This window comes from Venturia canescens, chromosome 1, assembly GCF_019457755.1.
Source record: "Venturia canescens isolate UGA chromosome 1, ASM1945775v1, whole genome shotgun sequence".
NCBI classification, from domain to species: domain Eukaryota; kingdom Metazoa; phylum Arthropoda; class Insecta; order Hymenoptera; family Ichneumonidae; genus Venturia; species Venturia canescens.
In genome coordinates this window covers 5098339-5113556 of record NC_057421.1, presented here as the reverse complement: position 1 = coordinate 5113556, position 15218 = coordinate 5098339, and the positions used below count along the sequence as shown (strand labels likewise).

The following is a 15218-nucleotide window of genomic DNA, read 5'->3' as shown; positions in this document are numbered from 1 at the left end:
TTGATTTTTACAAACTCTCGTATTTGAATATGCATGCCGGTATTTTTAGTTACTCGTTGATTTGCGAGAATGTATATATATATTCATATTTTCATAAAGCCTATTTTTTCATGGCCATCGACGTGTATTTTTTCACCCGTGCATGCACTTTCATTTTAATTATTTATATCTTTGGTTATGTGCGAACTTTTTTACGTGTTTTCACTGGTCAGCAAATATTTCAAAAACACACTCCCTAAAATTCGGTTATTCAAACCTTTTGATGAGAAAAATTTTATGACGTTGGGATTCTGTCGATTTGTAAATATATTGAAAGTGTCATTTCCGTCAATTTTACATTTTTCACAAACAATGAAACTAGCGACAATCAAATTCCCATTGTTATTTGTGAAAATGTTTATTGTTAATGTGATTATTCGTTGTTACTATCACTTTCCTTGCGACATAGAGGCGAGGGGGGCAAAGCTATCGTAAAATAGAATTCTCGACTATATTAGTAGACACTTTATGGCATATAAGATATTCGTATACGATGCACGCACGTGTTGCTTGCACGAGGCCACGCACGCCAGCTTTCGCGACTCGATGTTTGTATATTTGTGTACCCATGCACATATATAGGTGGCTCCATGCGAGGAAAAAAAAGGAAGAAAACGGAAAAAAAGAGCGTTGTAAGTCCGACGCTGACTCGGGACCGATTACACCGATTATCGTGAGTGGGGTCAGCAGGTCGGAATTTGATCGCGCAAGGCCAAGCCCCGAGTGTTTTTCGACGCTGTCACGATCGCGAGCATATATTTTTATTAGCTTCTCCGGTGTCTCGGCTTTTTGTTTTCTCCATTAATCGTAAACCGCTGTCGAAAACCAGTGATTTTATTAATTTTCCTCACTTTTTTTCCAACGACCATTTTTTTTTTCTCGATTTTGTATATTTGGGAAAAAACTGAAATTTTTTCATGCGATATTTTTCATGTTTTTTTTAAATATTTTTAATAATTCAGACGGAAATACATTCGTTCGATTATAGAAAGACTCTTACATACTAGACGTCGCTGATCTGCTTAAAAAATATCACCATTCGCTTGATTTTGTTTAATCGAATTTTTGGCTAGCCTCATTTTGAGCACGGGAAAAGCCAGCGATGCTGTGCCAATCGATGGTATCGTCGATCAAATTGTTTTCTTAATAAAAAGCTAAAATTTCTCGAATGATGCTTGAATACGAAAACCAAAGTTCATCAATTTTCCCGGCTGTGGATTGTCAGAGAAGTAAATTTCAAAGTTCGTTAGACTAAATTTCCACGAGCCGAGGAAACGGACATTTTTCTTTACACACGTCTGACATTTCTCGTGGAAAGTGCAATACACTTTATCGCAACATATTTAAAATCCTTAGTTTTTCAACATTTTGTACTGTGATTTCTCGCGTCATTAATTTTCTCGTGGCATTACGACTTCTCAGATTCCTATTTATAAAATTACGTCAATTTAAAAAAAATCTTTCCTCTTTATAGCAATAGCCAAGTGTTGTGAACGCGATGCAATTCTTGAATTGGTGAGAGCGAACAATAATTCGCGTGTTTGCACATTTAGAGCGAGGACAGAAGAGGCCAGGTCGGGGATACCGAGCTCTCAGGACTTCGGAGCCCCGGGAGCTTCGGTCTCTTCGTCCGAAGAACTGCTGCTTAGTGCGTAACAGAGCTGAAAAATAACGAGGAAAGCGTGAAAAATCGTAAGCGCCGTCCTTAAAGGAATTAAAGCTCATTTAAAAAAGCTCACTTCGTCGAGATCAGGCCTTTTTAACAAATCCTCGAGCCCGGCAAGCTTCTCGAGATAATTCGGCTCGTTGCAAGCGTCGAGAATAAAAGAAAATCCTCTTTTCCGATATTCACCGATCAAAGGCACTGAACAGGCTGTACACGATGGAAACCTGTGAGTTATAGTTAGACGCATTTCGTGACTCCACAGAGAACCTCGAATCGTGTGTGGAACGCCACCCAAAAGGCCAATACAATTTTCCTTCTCGCTCGCATGATAGCGCTCTCGATTGTCGTCCATAAACGCCGGCGCCTCGATCCTAAAAACATAATGAGACGAGTATTCGGCTGATTGATAAAAAAATCTCGACGACGTGCCAGATGCTGAAAAACCAAGATTTTCAGACGAAATTAACTGGAAAACTAGAAGAAAAAAAACGGACGATAAAACAGGAAAATTAGTTTGCTCACCCTTCGGAATGTTGGGTTAGTGAAATCAATAATTCGACGGCAAGACCGGCAGCGATTTGCGACAGCCCGGGACGACTGACGGTACACTGCTGATCGAGGGTTCGATCGATTTGCGAATTTCCAGGTTGAGTTACGTCGTTGCAGAAATAACATCCGAGATCGCGACCGGAAGGATTGCGAAGGGCGAGATCGGGCGACGCGGCTGCGCTGCTGTCGCGTGTTCCGTGTCTCTGAACGGTATAGGAATCGAAACCGAGAGCCGCGTTTATCGCTATTTTGTTGTAACTCGCGCACATCAAAGTTGGCAGCCACCTCGCTTCCCTCGAATCGAGCAACAAAAATACAACGTCGTGCTTTTTTATTAATTCCTCCAGAGCCTCGATCGCCCTTATCGTCGATTTCATCATACATTCTCCGACCACGTGACCCGGCATCGGTATTTGAAAAACTGAACTCTGCACGTTCTGTTGAAAAAAAGACACAAGTTCGAATATTAGAATTTATCTTCTTCCTTCAGAACGATATTTTTCACGTACTCTTGAAAAAAGGTGATTTTCCATAGCTTCGAATTGGTTTATGTAAGAAAAACGTGTCTTACCAAAGTTGGACAAATTCGCCGAAGAGCTTGAGCAGCAGCTTCAGCTTTCGGACGACGTTTGACAGCGTCTTCGTGCTCGTACAAACTTTGTCTTACTGTATTGCTGTGAGAAACCGTACCATTGTCGACCAAAGTCAATGACTTTATACCCCATCCGATCAAAGCACGTGCCGCTGAACAACCCAAGGTTCCAGCCCCGAGTAACAAACAGCGAAGACTACTAATTTTTTCTAAATTCAATTCCGGCACCAAACGCCATTTCATTAATTTTAGATTGAAGTAAACTGCGCGTTCGGCCAACCTACGAAATTTATCAAAAAAATCGATCGATTATTCGTTATAAAAATACTCTTTTTTTCACTCATTGCAAATTTTTGTCAATCAATTTCCAAACATTTGCTGCAGCAAACCAACGAAGAACTTCGTTTTCATGAAAAACCACAAAAAAACATTGATTTTATGAAATAAAATTTAAAAGCAATGAAAATGAGAGCATACGAAGAAAAATACTGACTTCAACGGATCCATGGTGTCCGACAAATCTGCTATGTTTGGACCCATCTTTCCATTCGAATTGGTTTCCCACCCAACGAAACGCCCGGTAACTATAGATTTCAATGCGATATCTCTATCCCCGGATTCATTGGTTTTAATAGTAAAAACGATCGCTCTCTCTAGATTACTTCCACGTACGGAAATAATTTTAATGGTTTTTTCAAAGGCGTATTTAGTCGCATGCAAAAAGAGTAGACAGAGCAAATTTCTTAGAGGCCATCCGGGCTCGGAATTCCTACACGGATCCCAAAAAGCGAAATAGACAGTTTCCTTTTCCTGAAAAAAAAATTCAAAGCAATACGGTGAAAGATATAGAACCGAAGAAAAAAAAATGAGAATTGGAATGATACAGGGATTTTAATGGTTTAATGTGTTGGGAGTTTCCTTACGTTTGGTGAGTTTACGTGTTCAACTCCTGTTTTTATATCAACAATTTTCAAACTTTGGTCGTTGACAACAACGGTAAAGAAACTTTTTGATCTACCGTTCAGTAAATCGAAAGATTCTTTGAATTGTTCCATCTGTTTTGCACTGAATTCGGTTGCAGCGAATCGTGACTTTTCGACATGATTCAGCTCCGGCAGACTGAAAGGTGTTGGATAAGCAGCCCAATAATGGAATCTGTACTTTTTCAAATCAGCGTAAGACAAAATGGTGAAAAAAGTCAATCTCCATGGCTCACGTAGTGCTCTGCCATCTGATATCGAACACACAACGTTTTGGCCCATCGAGTCTATAAATTCTTCAGGATTTGTCTGCCTGAAGGACTCATAAGTATTTGTATTGATTAAGTAACCGGTACATGAGATTGATGAGTCGTGAGAGGTTGTTTCTATTGATCTGCAACAGTGACAAGATGTTGTTGAATTTTGCAAAATGCTTCATTCGTGAATGTGTTGTGATTGAATAGAAGTTCAGGCCTACTTTCGAGTAGAAAAGTTTGGTAATATTTTATCCAATGTTCTGCTTCTGTTGAGATGTTAATTTCAAGCAAAATAGATTGAATACTTTGGTATTTAAAAATATTTTTAATGTACTGGTATTTTCAACTAAATAATAATTTAAATAATCGAACATATTATCAGATACGAAAACATCTTAGTAATTTTATGATCGATGGCGGCTGAAGATTATTCATTAAATTTAATAATAAAATAATTTTTCATAAGCTTACTCATTGAAAGATGTACAGTCCAAAACCATAGGATTCGTTCTCGGCTCTTGAGTATTTGAGACATTATAACTACCCCAAAGATAAATGCGAACTTTATCTTCCAGTTTGTACTTGTCAAGCTTCAGCTCTGCAAGTTTTGCCCAAAAACTTGGATCGACAGCTGTTCTCAGTTTTGTAAATTTTACCATTTCGGACGTCATTTTTGCGAATTTGTTCGATAACCTTTGATTCGAAAATAATGTAAAACCAATTTAAATTCGGTCAATAGTACGTATATAAAAATATGTCATGTATGAATATTCATAAAAAAAGTCAGCCTAATGATTAGCGATAGGTGTAGCCTGGAATTCTTTTTTGCGTATCTGAACGAAAAATATTGACGTAGAATACATTTCCGCTTATTTTTTAGATTTATTAGAATCTACACCATAATAAAATTCGGCGATCACAAATATAACCGATACATTACAGGAATCCCTAGCTTCAAACCTTCATTCATAAGTAAACATACATATGAATCCTGAATATTTTATGTAAACATAACCTTAAACTCTCGCAATAACAAAGATAACCTGAAAAAAATTCTAAAAAAACGAATGTACCCACTTAATTATAAATACAAAGTCCAAAACTAAAAACAACGATCACTTTTGACACTTCATCGCATTCCGAAGTTCATAGAATTATAAAACAGGCCAAAGGAGCATGATCACATCACGCGGTTCATACCGTTCATACATAAATGACTGAGATTATATGTATTATGTCGTTGACAGCTCGCATTTTTTTTTTCAAATTCATTGAAAACGCCCATTATTCGCCTACGCGTTCAGTTATTTTTGGCTCTAAAGGAGCGGGTAATGTGTACAATTTCAAAATAATCGCAACCGATATATTATAACGAAAATATGAATAGGCTCGATAGGCTCTTAGTATAAAATTCATAGAATAGAAGATTGTTCATAACAGTAAAAATATTTATCTGACAACTATATATATATGTCAAAACGAAGCAGTCAGCGAAGAATTAAAAATTGAAAAACAATGAAACAAAAAAGAAAAGAAATTTACCTGCTTTTTCAGGACCAAATATTTCAGGAGAAAATACAAATTAGGAAAAAATGAATTTTTGGCTAAAAAATAATAAAAAGGAGACTGACACTTGTTCCCTTTGATTTATTTTTATTCCTCAGACATATTTACGTGGGTGTGAGTGAAAAATTCAATAAACAGGAGTGTGTGGGAGTGGCGCCACCGGCGGATGTTACGCTACTGCTGCATCCCCTCTGAAGAACTTCGCGTGTACGTCACAGATCCAATATGGATGATCGGCATCGGGTGGCTCAGTTTGATCTTTCGTAGAGGAAAAAAAAAACATAAAGGCTGCCTCGTTTTTTGACGCGTGTTGTCGAAAATTCAGACGACGCAGAGTCGTTTGAAAAAAAGAATAAATAAATAAATCATGTCTGATTATTTGAGATCCGCTCTCGGTTATTTTAATGGGAATGTCAATTCGAACGAGTACGTGGGACAAGTGTTGGAAATCAACAACGTGAAGCTTCGTGTGACAAGACTCATTGCTGAGGGTGAGTGTCAAAAAGCCACCCACTTTTCCTTCCCGCGTTTGTGCGATTGTTTTTCAATTTTATCAATTTCATCATAATTTTTTTGTCATTATTTCATAGCCTTCTCAATTTTTACAACTGTCAAAATTTTTTCTCCCCTGTCCACGTGAAGCTCGTAGCCGAGTTCTGTCACTTTGCCCAAGTATTTCTTCGTCACATGTGTTAGAACGAACGCCGCTATATTTTTATCTAACATTCTCTACTTAACATTCCTCCGTTCATACGTTTTATTTATTTATTTTTTTTCACTTGGGACTTTTTCTACCGAGTTTTATCGGTTCATAGTTCTTACGAAATTTGAAAATACCGTTTTTTTTTCTGACAATTGATCGATTTGAATAGAATTTTTCAAACGGTCTTTGATATCTTTTTTGTTCAACTTGAGCGAGTAACTTTATCCTTTTATCTTGCCATGCACAAAGATAAACCTGGAGATTTGAAACTCTGCCACCATTTTAAATCTATATGTATAGCTGTAAATACACATATGGAACATGCTATGTATAATTAAAATTATTTCAAAAGTACAATCTCTGACACGCTCTCCTTGTGCTTTTGTGCATGAAGATTGGAAGATAACCGTCTTGAATGCTCCTTTTTTATAATCTTGATAAAGAAACTTTGGTGAGCTGGTTTCAAAATAATAATGTTCATAGAATCATGAGGATTTTTTTTATTGTATCATTTTTTTTACAGAATTTATTTTTCCAAATATCAATGAAAGATCTAGATAAAAAATGTATGTGAAATTTAAAACAAAATTATTATAAAGTACCCACATTAAAGGCTTATGATTGTTGAATATACAATTTTTCATTGTTATCATTTTGGTTTTTCTTTATTTATCCATTATTTCATGAAAGTTTATTGTTATTTATGGAAGGTTCACAAAGTCTTGAAGATGCTCGGATTCTTCTTTATTTTTGGCTACTCAAATTTGAATTTTTTATCAAATTAAATAATGGGCTGAAAAATATGTCAATCATGCTGGAATAGAAAAAAATTGCTCTTCAAGAAAAGCTCATTGGTTTTGAATTTTTTTGTATTTTTTCAAGAATTTTTGCTGAGCTTATGAGATTAGAGAGAATTTCTATTTCAATCATGATTTTAAGAGTATATACTTCTGCTGTTTTTCAGTAGAAACTGTTTTTTGTTTTGTTTAGAAAAATACACCATTCATGCTTTTCTTAAAATTTCTCTAAAAAACAGGTGGATGGGCTCTGGTTTTTGCCGTCGAGGACATTGCGACTGGGAAAGAATATGCCTTAAAGGTAACGCACTTTAGAAAAATGAATAAAACATATTTTTTTGCATGCCAATAGTTGTTTTCTGTTAACAGTATTTTCTCGAAAGATGATAAGATTCAATCGTCGCGCATAAAGATATTGAACTCTGAATTCACTGGTTCGAAAAGCTAGACTTTCGGCATCTGGGTTTCGTAAAAGGAAGTCAAAGGTTTTGTCAGAGAAATTTTGAACAGTCATTCTTGGGAAAAAAGGGAATGGATGTAAATGAGAAAAAAAATGGCATAATTGAGACTTAGTTTCGAGGTACGAAAAAAACTACTGAATCAGAGTGTACGATGCAGAAAATTGAGATAAATGATTCACGTATTTCTCTTGAGTACGATTATTTTTCTCAAATGTTAAAAAATGAAATTAGCTTGAGAGGTCAGTTTGAAAGTCGACGATAATTAAATTAAAAAATGAAGCTGAGCCAGCTGTGAATATTGAGTTTTGAATATTTTTTCAGAGACTGATCGCAGTGGACGAAGAATCCAACAGATGTATAATTCAAGAGATTGAGACTTTGAAAAAGCTCTCCGGTCATCCGAACGTCATCCAATATCTTTGTGCTCAGAGGATAGAGAAGGAGGATCGTAAAGGATGCGAATATTTGTTAGTTACGGAATTGTGTCCCGGAGGAACGTTGGCAGATTTGTTGAGAGGAACGAGCAGCGTGGCTTCGCTGAGTCTCGCCCAAATATGTCGCGTTGCTTATCAAGTTACGAAAGCGGTGCATCACATGCACAGCCAACAGCCTCAGCCGATAATTCACTGGGACATAAAATTGGAGAATTTTTTGATTGGCGCCGACGGCCTTATCAAATTATGTGATTTTGGGAGCGCCTCGACACAACAGATTTTACCTGATCCTTCGTGGAACGCTCAAAAACGTTCTACCCTCGAGGACCAAATGTCACGTTACACAACGCCAATGTACAGATCTCCCGAAATGATGGACACTTGGAACAACGAGCCCATCGGACCACCGGTCGATTGTTGGGCTCTCGGATGCATTTTTTATGCTCTTGTTAGTCTTCGACATCCTTTTCCAGAGGGTAAATAATTTTCCTGATGATTCTCCATTCAACTGAAGTTTATCAAAATTTTCAGAGCACATCGGAGCAAATTTTATTCAAACTATTCCTCGATTTAAATTTATTTGAGTGGAAAGAAATGTTCCTGTTGCTGCAGACAGTTTTAAAAGTTGTAAAAGCAAGATTGATCATGTAAATCAATTCCGAATTATTGATCGAGAGAGTTAACAATTGATCTTTCTTTAATTGATGAAAAACTTTATAGAAACGCTCGAAAAATAAAGATAAATTGCAGTAAATGTAGAAAATATTATGTGATCAAAGTTGGAAGAAATGTAGAAAATGATTAATTTCATTTCATTCATTCATTTGAAATATTCAACTGACTGACAGGGAACAAATTGGCGATAACGAACGCGCGATACCCGCCGCTCCTGGCGAACCCGCGGCTCTCGTGTATCCACGATTTGATAAAAGGTTGTTTGGAGGCATCCCCGGTGAAGCGATTGACGACATCGGCATTATTGGAACGTTTAGCAGCGATCGCAGAATCGAACAATTTCGATCCTCGTGAGCCGGCGAAGATTGAGATCGCGGCAAAAGTGAATCCACCACCGAGGCCAGCGCCGCCGATACCGAGCGCAAATTCCTCGACGAATTCCGCTCCAGCAACGGCAGTTCCACCGCCGCGACCTTCGCCACCTGTGAACGTGGCGCCGCCTCGACCAGCGCCGATTCAGAGCGTGCCAGCAACGATCGCCCCAGGAAAAACCGGAACTGCCCACAGCTCCGGACTTTTCAGCTCTTTAAAAGGAGGGGCCGGGAGCATTTTTCGTAACATCAAAGACACCTCGAGCAAAGTTATGCACACCGTTCAACAGAGCATGGCGAGGACCGAACTCGACGCGAGCTATTTAACTTCGCGAATCCTGGTGATGCCCTATCCCGCGGACGGCATCGAATCGGCCTATCGCTCCAACCACGTCGAAGATGTTCGAGCTTATCTGCAAACCAGACATCCACCCCCGGCCAAAATTCAGCTTTACAACTTGTCACGTGGTCGACCAAACGTCTCGAGGCTTCCTGGCAAACACATCGACTGCACCTTCGCTTACGCATCTCCCGATTCTAACGCTCCACTCCTTTCCGCTCTTTATCAAATTTGCCAGGATATCTACCGGTACTTGGACGCCGATTTCAATCACATCGTTGTACTTTATTGCACGGTTAGTTCATTCGATTTTTTAATACGCTTTCTGTGCCGACAGATACACTTTTGAGTAAGCTTTTCTTTAAAACTACAGCAAAAATTGTACTGAAATGATTTGATATTGTGAAATCAATTTTCGAAGATAATCACTGAAGTAGATTTCGATTTCGATGAAGATTGTCAGTAGATTCGCAATGAAGGAAAATTTTCAGTCTCAAACTCAACTCAACTTCGATCCAAAATCAAAACACCAAAAAAGTTTCAATTCCATGGAAATTTAGGAAAATTTAAAAAAACATTTATTTGACATGCGTCCTTCAAGTTTATTGGTATTTATAGCTGGCAAACTACATTGATTCTTTGACCAAATGAGCAAGAAATTAATTCAAATCTTCACGAACTTCTTGTGCAAATGAACAACAATTTATGTGACGTTAATGAGGATTTAATCATTGATATTCGTATACTGCATAACGGATACAGGACGATGAGGATGAAAATATTGCACAAGCACTTTTAGTCGTGTATAAGATGAAATATTTGACATTGTGCCAAAAATTGATTTGCAGGACGGTTGTCATTCGAGTGGAACGGTGGCGTGCGCGTTGTTGTTGTACTCGGGAGCACTGACGACTCCGGAAGAGGCGATGGCGTTGTTTGCGACGCGTCGTTGTCAGCCAGCGCAGTTGCAGCCGTCGGAGTTGCGGTGTATAAATTACATGAGCGTGATTAATTCGGGTGTGCATCCGCACACGAAGCCCCTGGTGTTGCGCTCGCTGGTGCTGCAGCCGGTGCCATTGTTCACGAGGGCGAAGGACGGGTGTCGCCCGTACGTGGACATTTACAGTAACGGGGCGTTAGTATTTTCGACGAAGCGTCCGGACTACGAGGAAATGAGACTGTTTGATATGATGGAAGGGAAAGCTTGTTTGGTGCTCGGAGATGCGACGGTTCGGGGCGACGTTACGATCGTCGTTTCCCACGCGAGACAGCAATTGGGTCGAGTGATAGGAATAAAAATAGCGTCTCTTCATTTCCACACCGGCTACGTGCCTTTGTCGGAAAGCACATTGTCCTTCGACAAGAACGACCTCGACGACACGCCGGAGATTGGAGGCAATTTCCGAGTGATTCTCAACGTCATGATCGCCGAGGAAAATCCAAAGATCTCGAGGATTCCAGCGCCTTGGGAGGTCGAAGCGAATCACACTCTTCTCCCCGATCCCCTATTCGCTTCTACCCTTGAAATGGAAGAAACTCTCGACAATTTTCGTACCGTCCCTCGAACTAGCCCCACAGAGAATAAACCTCCTCCACCTCCCCCTTCTGCTCAGGCTCCCGAGCCACAAATTCCGACTACTGAATTTAAGGACGAAGAGGAAATACAAGATAATCCACCGGAGGAAACACTTGTGGAGAAAAATGAATTCGCGGAAGCGGATCTACTCAATCTCGGCACCTCCGGACCTCACGATACGAATCAATCGACTCATAAACCCTCGCCTTCCCTCACTCCTGGTCTCGACATTTTCTCGTCATCCGCCACCAGTGACAATGATCTGTTCGGAGGATTTGCTAACTTCAATCAGGAAACGTCCAAACAAAATTCCTCAGGTAATTCTTAGTGCTTCGACATTTCTGTCGATGTGGGATTCTGTTTTCAATTAAATTTCCAATTTCTATTCATTGTGACGAACAATTTAAGCTCAAGGGATTCGCAACGAACTGTTGTTTCTCATATAACTTTGATTTTATCCGTCATGCGACTTGATTCGGTTCGTTCACGATTTTTCTCTTGAAAATACTACGACGATTCGACGTTGAATTATCAATTTTATATTTTCGACTATTTTATCGCGAAAACAAATTTTATAGCTGTTCCATTTACGATTGAATACGAATTTTCATTGCTGTGACTCCAAAAGTTTCAATTTCATTCATTTTATTTGATTTTAGTATTAGAACAACTCTGATCCCTCAGGAGGATTATTTAGTTATTTAATGAACCTTTTCGAGGGGCGTCAACAATGATGAATTTCTCACTTTTGCCCACAGGTGCAACGAACGCGAGCGGGAACGATTTAATATTCGGTAACGGTGAGGTCAGAGGTCAAGAAGCGAGAAACAGTAATTCGAACATGAGCGATTTGTTGTTTGGCGGGGGAGAAAAGCCACGAGGGAATTTGCTGTTCGATCCATTGAGCGGGGCGCCGAGTGGGACGAACGACCTCATGGGAAATTGGTCTAAAGCCGCGAGTGCCGGAGGAGGTGAAGAAAATTTTCCGCGAAATTCAAGCGTCCCGAATTTCGCGGCGCAGCAACAGCAGCAGCAGCAAAAAGATCCGTTTGCTAATTTGGCGAGCTCTCTCGGCGCTGGTTTAAATTCGAGTTGGAACGGAACGCCACGTGATTCGAATACACCCCAATCGGCGAGTCCGGCGCCCTCCGGGACTCCCATTCATTCCAGCCCACGAATCCACAAGTCCAACACTTCGAGCGACACGACCGGTGGCCTCGGAGCCTCCTCGACCGGAAATCCTGATCTCAATAACAAATCTGCCAGCAAACCTGGTGACGCCTTCGAAGATCTCCTCGGTAGCCAAGGCTACAACTTTTTCAGTTCACGAAAATCTGAAAAAGATAGCCCCAAAACTATCAATCAAATGAGAAAAGTCGAAGCGGCTAAAACCATGGATCCTGATCTCCTCAAAGTCAGAGAATGGACCGAAGGCAAAAAAGGAAATCTTCGAGCTCTACTCTGCACGCTTCATACCGTTCTCTGGCCGGAAGCCGATCGATGGCAACGATACGAAATGCATCAACTCGTTACCCCCGCTGATGTCAAAAAAGCATACAGGAAAGCTTGTCTCGCTGTCCACCCTGACAAGGTGCCGTTTTTTTTCCCAAGTTTTTTGCCTTTCTTCAGGATCCGTAATCCGAAATTGACCAACGATTTGTCCGAACCTTGAGGATTCTTTTAGGCTTTCCAACCTTTCTTTTCATACGAATTTCAGCAATAATTTTTCATCCAGCTCAAAAATTCGGAGCGTTTTAGTTTTCTTTTAATGAGATTATTGAATATTTAAAAGTATTAAATCCTACGGGAGATCATTGGAAATTCGGTATTTTTTTTACATCGACAACAGAAAAACGTAGAAAAAACTCAAGACAGTCAGAAAAACGATTTTTCCATCGCGGTTTTCTCTTCAAAGTACTAAACAGCCATATTTGAAAATAAATGAATAATAAACCATGTTTGTTTTCAGCAAGCGGGCACGGCGAATGAGAACATAGCAAAGCTGATATTTATGGAACTGAACAACGCCTGGAGCGCGTTCGAGAGTGACGCTTCGCAGCAAAATTTATTTAGTTAAAACTGTAGCTAAGAAGAAATTTGAGTTACGGATAAAGGAAAGGAAGAGGACAAAAATGAGGAATCTACTGTTCGAAAGTTACTTGCACGACCTATCGTTGCTGAATCGATCGTGGCTGGTAGAATGTGCTAAAAACCATGTTCTATTACCTGTGAGATGAAAAAGCGAACACTTTCATTCTCTCTCTATTTCTCTCTCTCTCTCTCTCGCCTTCTTTCTCTTCAAAGCATTCCGAACGAGACAAAAATATGATGCGAAAAGAAAAACGTTACTATTAGCTATAGTCGAGAAAATGCAGCTGCAATTGCTATCAAACGAGAGGATTAGAAATGCATTATGACGAGGCCAGCGTGGGCGGATGAGATTACATTACAACTGTGATTTTGCGTACACCGTATCGTCGCAAAGTCTGGAAAAATTACATTTCCGTTGTTGTTGTTGTTGTTAATCCAAATTTTCTTCGTGTTAGAAAAATTGTCGAACATTGGTAGGGTGATTATGGTGGAAATCTTGATGGTTTTCATTCGTTGAATTAGTAGCCGTTGCGATAATTTTTTCCAAAAATTCATCACCTCGAACTCGAACGAAAGATTATTCAAAAACTTAGATGTCGGTGATAACGCGATTCTTCGATCGGCAAATTGGAACAAAAATCTTCGATTTTTCACTCGATAAGTGGATACTAAAAAATAAATAAATAAATAGTCAAAATTAGAATCGGTGATGCCGGAAGTTCGTGAAGCTCCATTAGAAAGCATTCGAATTGTTCGTCATGAGTTTAAAAACTTCGTAGAAAAATGATTAAAGAAACTTCGATATATTCGTCACTTTTTTGAATAAACGCCTACAGTTTTCTCTGGCTAATGGAATTTGCGTGACAGACAGGAATATCGAGTTTGGAAAAAAAATGCAGTTGGAGTGAAATTTTTGGAAATCTAGTCCACTCTGGAATTCGTTCATCGAACAAGGGGACGCCTTTCCAGTTTTTTGTTCAGAACTTTTCTATTTTTTACAATTTTCATTCGTACACGTTCTACAGAACGAAGGGGAGCCTAGAAAACAAATGAGCGAATTTTTCGTAATGGATTTCAATAGAACAGCATAAAAAACATATGAAAAATATTGGAAGTACGAACTTTTCCAAACTTTTCGATGCAGATGTACGCTAAAATCCTTAATTTCGATTGAAGAAAAAAACACGATGAAATCGAGGAACAAAAAAGTTGCGTATCGAAAGAAAGGAAAGAAATCTCGGAGATCTAATGTACGATTATTATATGTATATAACGCAGTGTAAATTAAAAACAAATCCCAAATATATGAAAATAATATTTTTCGGGCGGAAGAAAAGAAATCACTTTTTTCTCGTATGATTAATTTTTCCTTTCGTTTTTCCGTGACTCCTCTTCTGTCGCCTCTTCTCGCGCGAATCCCTCGTCTTATGTGTGAGGGATTTATTTTCGGCAAACGCAATTTGCGAGATTTGGCTCTTGGGAGGACTTAACGGAGATTGACCAGCTTACAGACGCGAGGGTGGGAAATGGAACGCGATTTTTTGTCCTTTCGGATTCTCCTTCCCCGTCGAACGATTCGAAACTTGCAGAATTTCATGGGGGGAAATTTTCTCCTTTTTTGTTCTTTCGCGTCTGACGACGTAATAATGAAAAAATACAAAAACAGGGATATTTTTGATTGCTGTTTCTTTTGCTCTCGGAAGTCAAGATTTTATGACTTTTTCGATGAGACGAAATATGCAAAAGCAACAATATTTTCTCCCACTCGAGCCAGCCTTTTTCTCATTTGCCAGCATAATTTCAATTTGCGTCCGATTAATCGATCGTCTAGGCAATAAAGGATAGAAAAAAAACCCACAAAAAACTCTTGCTTTCTTATTGCCTCTTTTTATTGCACAGTTTTTTTTATTCCTTCCTTCTTTTTCATTTTGCTGCGTAGTTCCGTTTCGTATCCGATGAAAAACGATCATCAAAAGATATGTTATCGGCTCGGAGGACGAAAGGACGCACACACACGCGCACTCACACAACACTCCGCAGGGGGGGAACACGGCAGCCAGCGCGAGGGTCGAGAGAAAATCCCTTCGAACGATTCCTCCTATTTTTATGTCTTCATTCGAG

General features: G+C 39.3%; 2 protein-coding genes across 5 annotated transcripts; one reads left to right on the top strand and one right to left on the bottom strand.

The window, feature by feature from the left end:
- Positions 1–1091: 1091 nt before the first annotated feature.
- Positions 1092–5762, bottom strand: Atg7 (Autophagy-related 7). 4 transcript variants are annotated; one of them, XM_043429515.1, is made up of 8 exons: positions 5626–5762; positions 4555–4776; positions 3770–4220; positions 3340–3656; positions 2826–3126; positions 2228–2691; positions 1779–2076; positions 1092–1700 (listed from the first exon to the last, which is right to left on the bottom strand). In XM_043429515.1, the coding sequence occupies exons 2-8, from the start codon at positions 4752–4754 to the stop codon at positions 1632–1634; spliced, it is 2100 nt and encodes a 699-aa protein (XP_043285450.1). In that variant the 5' UTR covers positions 4755–4776; positions 5626–5762; the 3' UTR covers positions 1092–1631. The 4 variants fall into 4 exon arrangements, with proteins under 4 accessions (XP_043285450.1, XP_043285441.1, XP_043285457.1 ...); XM_043429506.1 differs by lacking the exon at positions 5626–5762 and adding an exon at positions 5284–5509; XM_043429522.1 differs by lacking the exon at positions 5626–5762 and adding an exon at positions 5161–5290.
- Positions 5763–5878: 116 nt separating this feature from the next.
- On the top strand, positions 5879–14437 carry aux (cyclin-G-associated kinase). Its single transcript, XM_043429493.1, has 7 exons — positions 5879–6140; positions 7389–7450; positions 7932–8520; positions 8893–9725; positions 10279–11323; positions 11765–12597; positions 12976–14437. The coding sequence occupies exons 1-7, from the start codon at positions 6017–6019 to the stop codon at positions 13081–13083; spliced, it is 3594 nt and encodes a 1197-aa protein (XP_043285428.1). The 5' UTR covers positions 5879–6016; the 3' UTR covers positions 13084–14437.
- The last annotated feature ends 781 nt before the right edge of the window (positions 14438–15218 follow it).